Consider the following 12,625-nt stretch of genomic DNA (forward strand, 5'->3'; position numbering starts at 1 on the left):
TTCCTTCTATAGAAGTGACCTTCTTCTGCTTCTTTATATTACGCGTTCTCTAATAGTATTTTCTATTAGAAAAATAGTAACGTGTACCATAGAAACCCCGGCAGAGGGTTAAATCGAACATACTGTGTATACCTCGAAAGGTCTCGACGTTGTTAGGAAAAGTTATAAAAAAGATTTTGCTAAAAGCTACCTTTTAGACGTAATTATGCCGCCCGTCTCGAAAGGGTTAAGTGGTACTCGATTCGACGTTTGCCAAGGCATTTTGACTGGAAGCTGGATTGTTGGAAAGTTACACGGTACACAGCCACATGAATCGTGTAGGAGTTTTCCTCGTTCAACGAGCGTGACGGTAGCTCGCTTACTTAGCCATGGCACGGTTAAATTCGCCGGTTTTTCGCGTTTACACCGAGGCTAAAATGCCGGGGAAGCTATCCGTGAGAATTGGCTCGCCACGCTCCTTGATCGGTTTCACAGCCTCTCCTCTCGAAGAGGTCTCGACGGAGAAGTTTCGCTCGCCGGATGAAACACGCTTCCTAGAGAGGAATTTTCAACGCCTTTGCCGCGTAACCGTACGATTCTGAATACAGTTATGAATGCGGTATCGTTCGGGCTTCGTAGATCACGTTACGTTGAGCAGTCGAGGGACTCGTAATTTGAATTTCGGGGGAAAATGTTGGCAAATTCGTGTGGATGGTATACTTTGTCATTCGCGAAGGTTAATAGCGAAATATAGTTGGTCAAATTTCCTTTTAATTTTTTATCGAGTGCTGTCGATTAACACTTTGACTGTCACCTTGGTCATACATGACTAGTCACGGTTTCTCCTGTGACGCCAAGGTGGTCATTGGTGACTGGAACGCTTTAACTTCTTACAATTGTAAAAATTGTATGAAAATTGACAGTCAGGGCATTTTGAATATAAACGATAAATAGAAGATACTTTGAAGTAAAAAGTGTCCCATTAAAGAATTGAACATTTTTATTAGAACATCAATAAAAAAAATGAGAACAAATCCTGCATCTAATGATGCACTGTGTTAAAACACTTTAAACATAAATGTGGCACATCAATACCTTGTGGACAATAGGTGGTCACCTTTTTGGTCCGATTCTTAGCAATTTTTGATCCTAACTGTTTAACATTTTTTTTACAACACTCAAAATTTTTGTGCCAGGTACGCCTGCCCTTCTTTCTTCTGGACTTCGTGTCGCTATCTTTGTCGAATAAGTATATTCGACGGTTCTGGCGAATAGCACTGTGTAAGGTGCATTGCGAGTGCCATTCTAAAATCTGATACCTTGATTTTTGCTTTTGTTGCTTGTTTATAGAGTATCATCGCGTTTGAAATTGATGTATTTAACAATAACTCTAAAGCTAATTTTATACACCACTTGAGGGTTCTTCTATGTGGTGTAGAATATGCTATCATTTGATCTCATAAATCTACAGCAAATTTTCCTCTGTTGTATTCTATCATTACCATTGGTTTATCACAAACATAATTTTCTTTGCGGACCTCTACCATTTCAGCCTAGTATCTTCTACACGTTTCAACAATATGTTCTGCACATTTTGCTTACGACGAAATAACGAATGCGAATGGTTGTTGAAATAAACGAAGCCTTGTTATAATACGTCGCTATCAACTATTACTAAGGCGCCACGGTGGTCACCCTTGACCACCAATAAGATAAACGGTCCATTGGGGAAGAATGTTGTCTTACATCATCAATTTATTATTATTTTGTCATAATATGCTTTCAATAATAAAAATACTCCCGTGGCGTCCTCAGCGAAAACATGTGATTTCGGCGTGACAGTCAAAGTGTTAAACAAGATAGATAGTTAAAGTAGGTTTGGGATCTTATTTCAGACGACGAGAAAGAGAAATTACGATCAAAGGAGCTGTTTAAAAGGAGATGTTTTCGTAACGGATATGTACGTGTGTGAATAATCTCCTACTGAAAGTACTACTGATTACTAGTTTATAACGTTATGTTGCCTGCATCGTACTTTTGGTTTTGTACTTACTTCCACTCATAAAACATAATCTTTTGGGGAAAAAATTGCAAAAGATGCGAAACCTGACAAATTTTAGGCCTTTAAGGAAGAATCATTTTGCCCGTAAAAATTCTACTTTTAAAACCGAGAATTTGTAAAAATGTGCAAATCCCCTTAGAAGTGGAGTGATTTTAACCGTAGAATTTTATTATCCGGAAGATTGTAAGATATTTGTTGTAACGAGGAAAACTATTTTGATTAGTCGCTGTCAGCATCTATTACCTAGAAACGTTTGTAATAAATTCTACAAATATCCTTAAATTTAGTGCAAAATATCTCATTTCGTGTTGCGATGGTACAAGCGAACCAAAGTTCGAAAAATGTTTGTAGAATCGAGAAAAAAGAATGACAAGACAAGAACCGTCTAAACAAGATATGTTAAAAATGTCTATCGTCGCTTTAACTTTTTAAACGGAATTTCTCTCAGGAATTTGTCCATTAAACCGAAGAATTTCTCGGGTTAAACTCACCCGGGCGCAGTTGAAAATTTTACCGTTCCACTCCGGTTGCAGGTCTTGTCTAATTTTTGTCAGAAATGAAAAAGAAGAAAAGTAAAAAAGTAAATAAATAAGTAACAAGAAAAGGAGAAAACAGGAAAAATTCTTGAAATCTTAAAAACGAACCGTGCGAATATCTCCACGAATTTTCCATCTAGCGGATATAGCGGTATTTCTGAGCAGCGCGACGCGAGAAGGACCGTTTCAAACTTACATTTACTTTATACGCTCGCGAACGATCTTATAAGCTTCAGCATATTCATATTTCACGCTGGTTATATCAGCGGCCATCAATTTCTGTCGTAATCAAATTCGCATCGGCCAGCGACGTAGTAGCACGTGCGACGTTGAGGGGACGCGTATTACGTGGATGTATCGCGACCGTTTATAAACGTGATTTCTTCCTCCATCGTAGCCATAACAACTATATATTTTGTTATTTGGCCGTCCATTTCAATCGACCAGTTTTCTTTCGCTTTTTTCCCTATATTCATCACCGTTCACCGTACGCTTTTCTCGCGATAGCTCGCACGATGTTTCAGCTGGCAAATAGCCGATAGCAATCGGTCTAGCGATGGAATCGAATTCGACGCGTATTCGCGAATACAACTAGCAAAACACGCCAAAATACTGTTATAAAGAGCTGGAACTTATCTAGGTTCGTGTTTACTTGAAAATACGTGTGTTTTCTTCAAAGTACTCGCGAGGCGTTGGAAACTTTACAGTTCAATTGAAAGCTACTTGCAACAGACTCGATTCCACCGGTAGCAGGCGATGTAGAACTGACGATACGCTTCTTTCGACTGGTCACTGTGGGCTAGAAGATACGTAGACGCGATAACGGGGCTATCGGCCCGATGCAAATGTATCCTGAAATCGATTTATGGTATTCGACACGGCGCGGCGTGCAACAGCGTCAGATGTGTACCGTCTGGCCTGCAGGATAAATTGGAATTTATGCGTCGGTTTACGTCGTCCGATACGCTCCTAACGAGCGTTACTTGGCCGTTCACCGCTGCTAAAAGTGCTCCAGATCACAGGATCACAATGAGCACAGCCAGGAGCGGTTGTCACGGGGAAAATCGATTTCCCGTACGATCGAACGGGAAACACGGTGGTGATTAGAAGGTAACGTTACACGTCGTGTTTGCTTGTTTTACGTTGACGGGCAAAACCGTCTACGACTTCTCGTGGTAACTTTCCTTCGTTTTAACGAGGTTTAGAATTATCGAAGTAGCGAAACAGAATGTAACATCGGAAGTACAGAATTACTTTTCTACGGCTAATCGAATAGCGTTTTCTCAAACGCAAATTTTCTTGCCCAATTTATTATCTTCGCTTGTTTTCATCACATAGAATTCCTGAGTTTCCTCTTACGCTGTTCACCACGAAATACCGCTATAGTCTCGAAAGCACAGTTAGATGTACGTATACTTTCTCATCTTACGAGCAATCATGCTGTAACGGAGTTTCATTATTTTCTATAACTTAGCTCACCTTCGTCACCTACGTCAAGCTAAATCATTTGTCCATAGAATATCGACTTTTGTGATTTTTTTTTTATTTTATTTTAGTTTTTACAATTTGTCCTGAGGGACATTTGGTAAAGTGTTATATATCATTGGTAAATAAAAAAAAATAAAATAAAATAAATATAGCATGGGGTGGCTACCCCCAGCGGAGTGCCAGCTTCGTGTTTTCTAAGTTATATCTTTTTTGTGGTGTCTAAGATTCAAGTACGTTACAAAGAAGCATTCTACGAAAGAAAATCCCGCTTTCGCTCGTGTCAGTGCGAACGGAACGACTGCAAGTTGCGTTACCCTTTGCGTTTTGCTATTTGGTTCGCTCGACCGCTAATGGAATCGACTTTTTCCCCGTAACTGGCCTAGAAACGACCGCAAATGACGTGACATTCGGTTTAACGCGTTCTACGGGGTGTAGATCACCGGTGTGAGTCACAACACCGTGACAAAATGGCGAATTCGCTGGTAGCTCGATAGCTTCGCCCTGTCTGCCGGCATTGATAGCCAGTGAATCAGACGCTGCTTTTACCTCTACTACGGAGACCCGAAGTACGTTTGCGAGTATGATTTGTTGCCTGTGAGGTTGTGTCAGGCTGACTCGTAGGTAGAATCGAAGGTAGTATTTATATGTCGCTTTACGGGAATGAGGCAGCGTCTTTTACGTACGCGTATGAATCATCCCGTTTAAGATTATTACGTAAAATTTGAAACGAACGAATGTTGTTTCGCATTTTCTTGATACTAAATATACTAGAGCGAAATCTAATCTTATCCATTATCGCGGAAATCTTGCTTTCCAACTTATAATAATTCACGTAGCTAGTTATAACGGTAGTACTACGCGTGCAAATATTTCCCCTGATAAAACCTGTAAATTATAAAACCTACGAATCTCGATAGCAAGGTAATCATAACGATTAATTAATCACGGAAATTTATACACGGAAAATCATAGGTGCAACCTTTCGCAGTAACAAAGAAATTAACAAAATGTCTCAAGTAAATACTAGACCTGTTATCAAAATCTAGGAATTAAATCAAATAATCCCATAAATCCTGTCACTCTCACCACGATCACGCAATGTACGGAGCTAAAGCGCGTTAATCACAGACCGTTAAAATTGCACTCGTAGCTTCAATCCTCTTACGTTCCATGGAACCGATCGCATGGCGATGCAAAGTGCGTAGGCTTGTGTTCGGCAACTAGTTTGACCTATTACTCTTTTATCGGTCGCATGATCTATCCACGAGACGAAATTGCAGGAAAGACTGGCTCCATTGAAACTCGAGACGCACATGCTGCAAGAAAATTGCCTCTTAAGGCTAAAGGTACTCGCCATTATTGCAGGTAACGTGCGGACACGTCGCGCGTTAAAGAAGCTCCTCCGAATGCCGCTGCCACGTCTGCATCGAGGTGAAAGTTTAATAAGAGAGAAAATCACCGGTCCAAACGAGTCTTACTTGTTGCTCTAACTAGCTGCGCTCGTTTCTTAAATCCACACGCGGAAATGGTTCAGCCCGCTCGGATTAATTTTAATCGGCTGCAACGGGTTTGCGATACTTACAGCTGCCCGGCCGATTATACGCTGAGAAGTGCCGCTGCATCGATATCCCGCCAGTGACATTTCTCGTGAAACACTGTCGCGATGTTCGTCGAAACCTTTTTTGACTGTCACGTCACCCATATTCGGGTGACGCTTATTTGACTACTTGCGAAGGATCGTCGTAGGTATTTGAAAAGATTTTTCACAGAAAGTAATAAAACTATCAAATTGCTATACAAGTAATACGAAAATGGTTTATTAAGAAACTTATTTAGAATGTAAAACTTAGAAGCAAAGCTGAGGTTAGTCGGGACAATTTGGACAAGAAGTTATTGTTTTCTTTAAATTCTCCCGTGTCTTTGATCGGTCCGTTTGACGTCTTCTATCCGCATAACATAGTTTGCATGCGCGTCTAATGCTTCTTCCGGAATCATTTTTCCGAACAGCGATATTATGCTGACTCCGTCAAGGATTTTTTGTATTTTCAGACAATCCTAATAGTTTTGCAGCTAATAATTTTCTAAATCTTCTAATATTTACATCCTTCCTTGTTGCAATTTCTGATATAAGTAAGTTTATTTATTATTTCGTCATCAGCGAACAGCTCAAACACATCATATGGATTGACATCGTCAGCTAATTGCCTAATGAGGCTGTCTGTCTCGGGAAAAGGAAATGACTTCTACCAACCACTAAATTCATTCTGTTCATCAAATTGAATTGTACTTTCTTCGGTATCATCGGTTCTTCTTTCTTCCTCAATGACCAATTCTTGTAAAATCTCGTCAACAGTATCTTCATTACATTTAGGATCACTACAATTGCACTTATCAATATCCGAATCAGAATCAAACGATGTAATTCTATTTATATTTCTATTTCTGGGAAATCTGATTTCTTCCTCATCGCTACTATCTGAATTTGTGTAAGCCTCGTAAAAGCTTTCTTTTTCACTGCTATTTGACTCACTAAGAAATAAGTTTTCCATTTTTCCTTTCAACATTGTAACGAATTGGGGCATAAATTTTAAGTTATCTAAAATATCGGTGGGAGTACCTAGCAGAGTGCGTTTGGTACAGCGGCACTCGTAGCCTGAAGGAGATTTCATTGAAAACACGTGCGGCAGTCAACGTGTTAAGAACACTAGAGAATTTCGGTTACGAAGTGAAACATCGTAAATTCATATTTAATTCTGAACTGCTACGATAAAATGGAAATAAAACTCGGATTAATTATTAACATTGATTGATTATCCCATTCCAAACTATTTTCAAAATTAATATAATATAATATAATAAAAATATAATTCAAAATTAAACATTATTCTTTCTATGCAGTCGCGAATTTTTCAGTGTTTCTGTTCCTCCTTCTACGCATATTCCATTGTTTCCGACTGGTCTGTTGCAAAGATCGCGTTACTCGTAGGGTGACCTAATACAATTCATCGCGAATTCTAAGCGTGTGCGATGATCGTGTTAAATAGGGACGCGAAAGAGCGATTTCTCTGAAGAACAGATTCGAGAGAGGCGTGGCCACGATTTGCCAACATTTTGCCCACAAATGCAAGAACGAGCCGCGCACACTGCGCTTATCACCGAGACACATATAATTTCCTCGGAGTGCAGACGTGCTCTCGATAAACTCGCCACGGAATAATTTCTAACTACGGACCTTATTCCTCTGTGCATCTTATCACGCTCGCAGGTTGCCCGACTAACGAGCATCGATCGTAGAGAACCGGTACGACGTACGGTTCTTTGAATTTTTATACCTTTTATCGAGCAGAGAGCAGAATGGAAAGAAATCTCGCGGTGCTAATCCACCGCAAAAATTTGTTACCGCTATTTCGCGGCAAAATGAGAACTGTACGCGAAAACGAGTAGACTAAGTTGCTCGGATCGTCTAGAAAGTGTTTTATAATTGATAAGAAGTTGATTTTTTCGCAACGCTGTTCTCGTTCCTTTGCCATGACACGATCTCTTTAAAGCTGAAACGGTTAGCGAACAAATAAATTGACTTTGGATACCGCGATATGTAATAGAGGAACTCGGGACTGCGAAACGTTGGAAATATGCCGCGGACGTGATTGAATCGATCATCTTCGAAAGGACATTTCTCTGTTTTGAAACTCTGTACACAGTGTACACGCAGGAGGAAAAAGGAAAACTGCAGCTGTTAGTTACAATGACTCGTCGTTTGAATTTCACACGACGTTCGAGCTTGGTATTCTAGCTTTATTTCATAACGCTGACGATTCTTCCTTTACACTTTTATTCGACACAATAGAGAAGAAAGATTATAACGTAGATTTCTGATGCTTTATTATCGAATGCTTTGTTCTTCAAAGGCGCTTTGCACGTGACGTATTTGGAAATGTAGCTATACTTATACCAACGCTGAGAATAGTAAAAAGAAGAAAGTATTATGTATAATAATGTTACAAGATCGAAAATTATATCGTTTAACTTTAAACATTCTTCCTTACAGCTTCAAGGTTTATTTTACGGGTACAACTTTACATTGAAATTGAAACACCGTTGCATCTTCGATGAAATGTAAAGATCTTATATTTTATATATAAAGAACTTGCAGAATACGATAAACAAAACACGCTACTTTTACGTTAGAATTTAGTCAGATATATATAAACTTGAAACATAAAGGTAGTAGTTATTTACGGTGTTGCTTGAAACTTCAACTTTCCAGCTTAAGTGGTTTTTAAGGTACGTGCACTCTTGTAAAGAAAAATGCAACGTTTCAAAAACTCGCGTTGAACATTGTTTTTAAGTGTTCCAAAGACGTGAACGATATCTACAGAAAATTCGACTTTTGAAAGAACCTTCGTAGAGAAGAACCTTCTGGAACGCGTAGAAATAAAACCCGTGGTAGAAGCCCGATCCGACAACCCTCTTAACATGAACATCACGTTGTACTTTCCTTTGAACAAACTAAAAACTCAGTAAATTGCTTCTGTCGTCTAAATTAAAATCTAGGAAGTAAACTTTCCATATGTTTCTACCGAATCGATTGTACCTAGAAGCTTCTTAGTTTGCTACTTGCGCACAACGAACCTTCCTTCGCCATATTAAAGCAATAAAAATTGCAGCCTTATTAAAATTCCAGCTTTCGAATAGAGACTGAGATCGTAGATAAAATAGCTGCAACATAATACAACGTATTACGTACGTCCATGTATCGAGCCTCGGAGTCAGTAAAAGCACATGCTGCATATCCTTTTCCGATGGACCCCTTTCGTTCATTGACCGTGACGACTATTTATATTTATTTTCTTGCAAACCGCTTTAATCCTTTCACCGTCACCTACTCTACGCTTCTCGCATACTATTACCGCTATTCTCTATCTATGTCGTGATGCCGCATTGTTTAACAACCTCGTCCTGACCACTTTGTATGCCCACATTGCGCTCATGCGCGCGTGTTGTGCGTTATACCATCGAGATGTCCAAGTGTCATTCTCAATGGCAAGGTCCAGCAAAGTTACGAGATCATATTGGCCTCCTTTTTAATAGCTGATTCGTAAATAATTGTATCTAAGAGAAACATGTTGTTCTCGTGTCATTAACAATCCGATCAAGTACAATTTTAATTATTAACGTTGATGGTTCACGCCTATGGGTATGCTTGTAGTTTCTAGGGCAAATCTTTGATCGTCTTTTTCCCTTCCTATGATTTTTTCCAGATTAATTAGACCAATTTTGTTGATTTATAGTATACCAACTCACTGTTGAGAATATTCTACATACAAATAATGCACATCGGCGTGAACGTGTTAAATAACAATGGTTTCGGTTATTCGTATTAATCAATTACACACTTGCTAATCTTACTCCATTATCTGGCAATATAAAGTATTAATCCATTATCTGCCAATATAAAGTAAATAAATGTACTTCGATATAGAACATTAAAAAAACAAATTTGTTTAAAAGCATTGAAAGACATAGAATAGTATTAAAATCTGTAAAAAAAAAAAAGAAAGAAAAAATTGGCAGCTAATAGATCGATCTCGCAGAAGTCGATGCAAACCAAAGTTGCCATCATTTATTGTTAAATCATGATCACAGACTTAACTTTGCATCGTCCCCTCTGTTAATTGGTATTTTTCAGTCGCATGCAATTCGGCCCACCGTGGTCAACTGTTGAAAAAGGGACCAACGTACTTACGAATCATTACTTTACGCTCAGAACATCATTTCTTTTTGTTTTGTCTGTCTTAAACTCGACTTGCCATCTGTGCTCTCGTCATCAAATCAGTGAAATGTTGCTTCAGAGATGGTGAAGCCCGTGCAACCAGCGATTCTGCCCGAAAACGGGCGAGGCGAGCAGCCCGATGAACGGGACAATGAAATCGTCATCGAGCTGGATCGAGAAAATCAGTACGGTCGTACGCAGCCACGAGCTAACGAGCCTCAAGGTAATCATTTGCGCAATATCCAGATGGTCCACCCACACCTCGTGTCACGATACATTTTTTCCGTTTCTTTTGTTCATTAATCTCGATTACACGCACACACACATACATACACATACACATATATACACACACATACACGCCTTGCTTTCAATCCATCGTCATCCACCAGTCCGTACGTATACAAGAGATTAGGCTGTCTCAAACGTTTCCTTCGTTTTATAAGGAAACAATAGATGCACAACATTTTTTGTTTTATATTATTTCACTGAATCATGTACGATCCATTTTGTTCCAACAGAACAGATATAAAATAAAACAAAATATATAGCACAAAAAGTGTTGTGCATCTATCATCTCTTTATAAAACGAAAGAAACTTTTGCAACAACCTAACGGATATCCAGTTTTGCCTAGTCAAATTTTATACGTATACTCTGCTACGACAATGAAAATAAAAATGTTGTATTTTTAACATTTCAACTTTCAAGTAGAGGATTTTGTATATAAGTAGAGAAATGTTGTATAAGGAACGATATTAACTCTATTGACGCTGCTTTAACAACATCGATAATGTACAAATTATTTGATTTTATTTTCCAATAGAAAAGCCGCAGGTGCTTTTTGTCGATTATCATCCTCTTAGCGTCTGGTATTTTTGACGTAACTTTTTAGTGAAGCTTCAGACTACATGTATTTGTATAACATTTATTTCTTACTTATATCAACAGAATATACTTATAAAATTTGATCAACAGAAAAACTCGAACTCCTTGTATATAGTCAACGCGTAAACATACAACTTTAGTAGGCATTTTTCACTGTACACGTACAGATAGTTGAAGCTAGCTCTCTCTCATTCGTCATTCGTTACACTGTTGCGGCTCTCCTCGTCTATATGTATATGTTTCACGTATACAGTGTGTCCTAACTTTGTGCACCGTACTCACCCTGTTGTTTGTAACTAGTTGCACCGACCACTCGCGTCCCTGCTACCTGGTTTTATTAAAAGTGCAGCCAACTAGAGGAAAAGAAACGCGTGGAAAAACTCGTGGACATGATCCTGCCTGGCATCCACCGCAACGAACGAGACTCGAACCATGAAATTGTGCTTCTGCCAAGAGAATTGCATCCAAGATGGTTACTAACATCGCGATCCCCTCCAGCCGATGATCCAATTTCATGATTCGATTTCTTCGTGCTAAATGTAACGGTGAACGTAACGAACGATGGCTAAATGCTGTCCAAGCCGAGAATAGAACGATCGCTAGAGAGAATCGCGTTTTTCGACCAATGCAAAACGCTCGGACACGTTTTTCAAGATCGCAAGCATGAGATCGATCGATCTCACACTTGGACGTTTAATACGTGAAATTCACGGAGATTCGGATGAACGTGTAATATCTACATCGTCGCTGTTGGGTGATCGAATACTTTGCTCTAACAGAAACTTTATGACACGCTGATTTCGTGGTGTTCGTCGATGTGCGAACGAAGCAATCGATTCTTTCGTTGCTACTTTGACGCAACACGATCGGAGATCGTACGTTATGGTAACGAAAGACTGACACGAGTCGAGCTACTCCATTTGTCGCTGTTGTCAGAAATTTGTAATTGCTGGTATAATTGGAGAAAAGAGGAATTTATTAGAAAGTACGAACAAGGTGTTTACGTACAAGGCTTCGTTTGTGAAAACAGCGATTTGAAATATTTATTAGGTGCAAAAGGATGAGAAATTTCTTTGTAAAACGAATTAGGAACGTTTTCTCCTTTACGGAAGTTTATCGTACGATAAACTGCTTGGATTATCGAAAAAGGAAAACACGCGCTAAAAATTGAAAACGAAGCCGCGTACTAAATATTTCGAATTTTTTCTTAGGATCTCTGTTCTTTAGTTACCTTCTTCTTCACGTAGAATCCAATCGTATCATCGGTTACAAAAGACCCCGTGCAACGAAAAACACGTGCCGCGTTCCTCGCTGGATAAATCTGTTTCCTTTCCGTTCCTCTTTTACGATTTCTTCTTCCGGCGAACAATGTCCATGAAAAAGCCCGTCTTTCCATCAAGAGACGATAAATCGTGCTATCCAGTCTCCTCCGATACTGATTCAGCTTTCATTGCAGACGTGATCGCAACACCGGTGGTGTACTCCGCTCAGACTCTGACCGGTGCCCTGATAGGAACCTGCTTCTTCTCGCTGGTAGCCGGATTCGCTTCCGGTTTCTGGTTCTCTCAGAGGCTACGCAGTGCCCCTTATCCGGAACCGTCGGAGCAACGACAACAACTGAACCGATTGACGGAAAGTTCGGAATCTCCAGGTTTCAACAACAAGTCGATCAACTTGGTGCTGAACGTACCACCTAAGAATCCAAATGGCAAGAACGCCAACTCGTCGGCGGAGAACAAGCCGGTGCAGAAAGTGAAGAAGACGTACATATGATATAGAAGACGACACAGGGCCGTCTGAGGCTTGCCGCAGGACCCCACGGGTTCCGGCTCTTCTTCTTCCTCTTCTTCCTCCGATCTCGCGGAATCAGACGATCGCAACGACGACGACGACGACGACG

At 39.8% G+C, this 12,625-nt stretch overlaps 1 protein-coding gene across 2 annotated transcripts in view; it reads left to right on the forward strand.

Annotated features, from left to right (window-relative positions):
• LOC132908185 (semaphorin-1A-like) overlaps positions 1 to 12,516 on the forward strand; it is a 395,917-nt gene extending 383,401 nt beyond the window's left edge. The window contains exons 14-15 of one of the 2 annotated variants that reach the window (XM_060961946.1): positions 9,918 to 10,061; positions 12,182 to 12,516. In XM_060961946.1, coding sequence (XP_060817929.1) covers positions 9,918 to 10,061; positions 12,182 to 12,498 — 461 coding nt within the window. In that variant the 3' untranslated portion in view covers positions 12,499 to 12,516. The remainder of the gene's footprint in view (positions 1 to 9,917; positions 10,062 to 12,181) is intronic. The other variant, XM_060961947.1, reaches the window with a different exon arrangement.
• The last annotated feature ends 109 nt before the right edge of the window (positions 12,517 to 12,625 follow it).

The sequence above is a fragment of the Bombus pascuorum genome, chromosome 6 (assembly GCF_905332965.1).
Source record: "Bombus pascuorum chromosome 6, iyBomPasc1.1, whole genome shotgun sequence".
NCBI classification, from domain to species: domain Eukaryota; kingdom Metazoa; phylum Arthropoda; class Insecta; order Hymenoptera; family Apidae; genus Bombus; species Bombus pascuorum.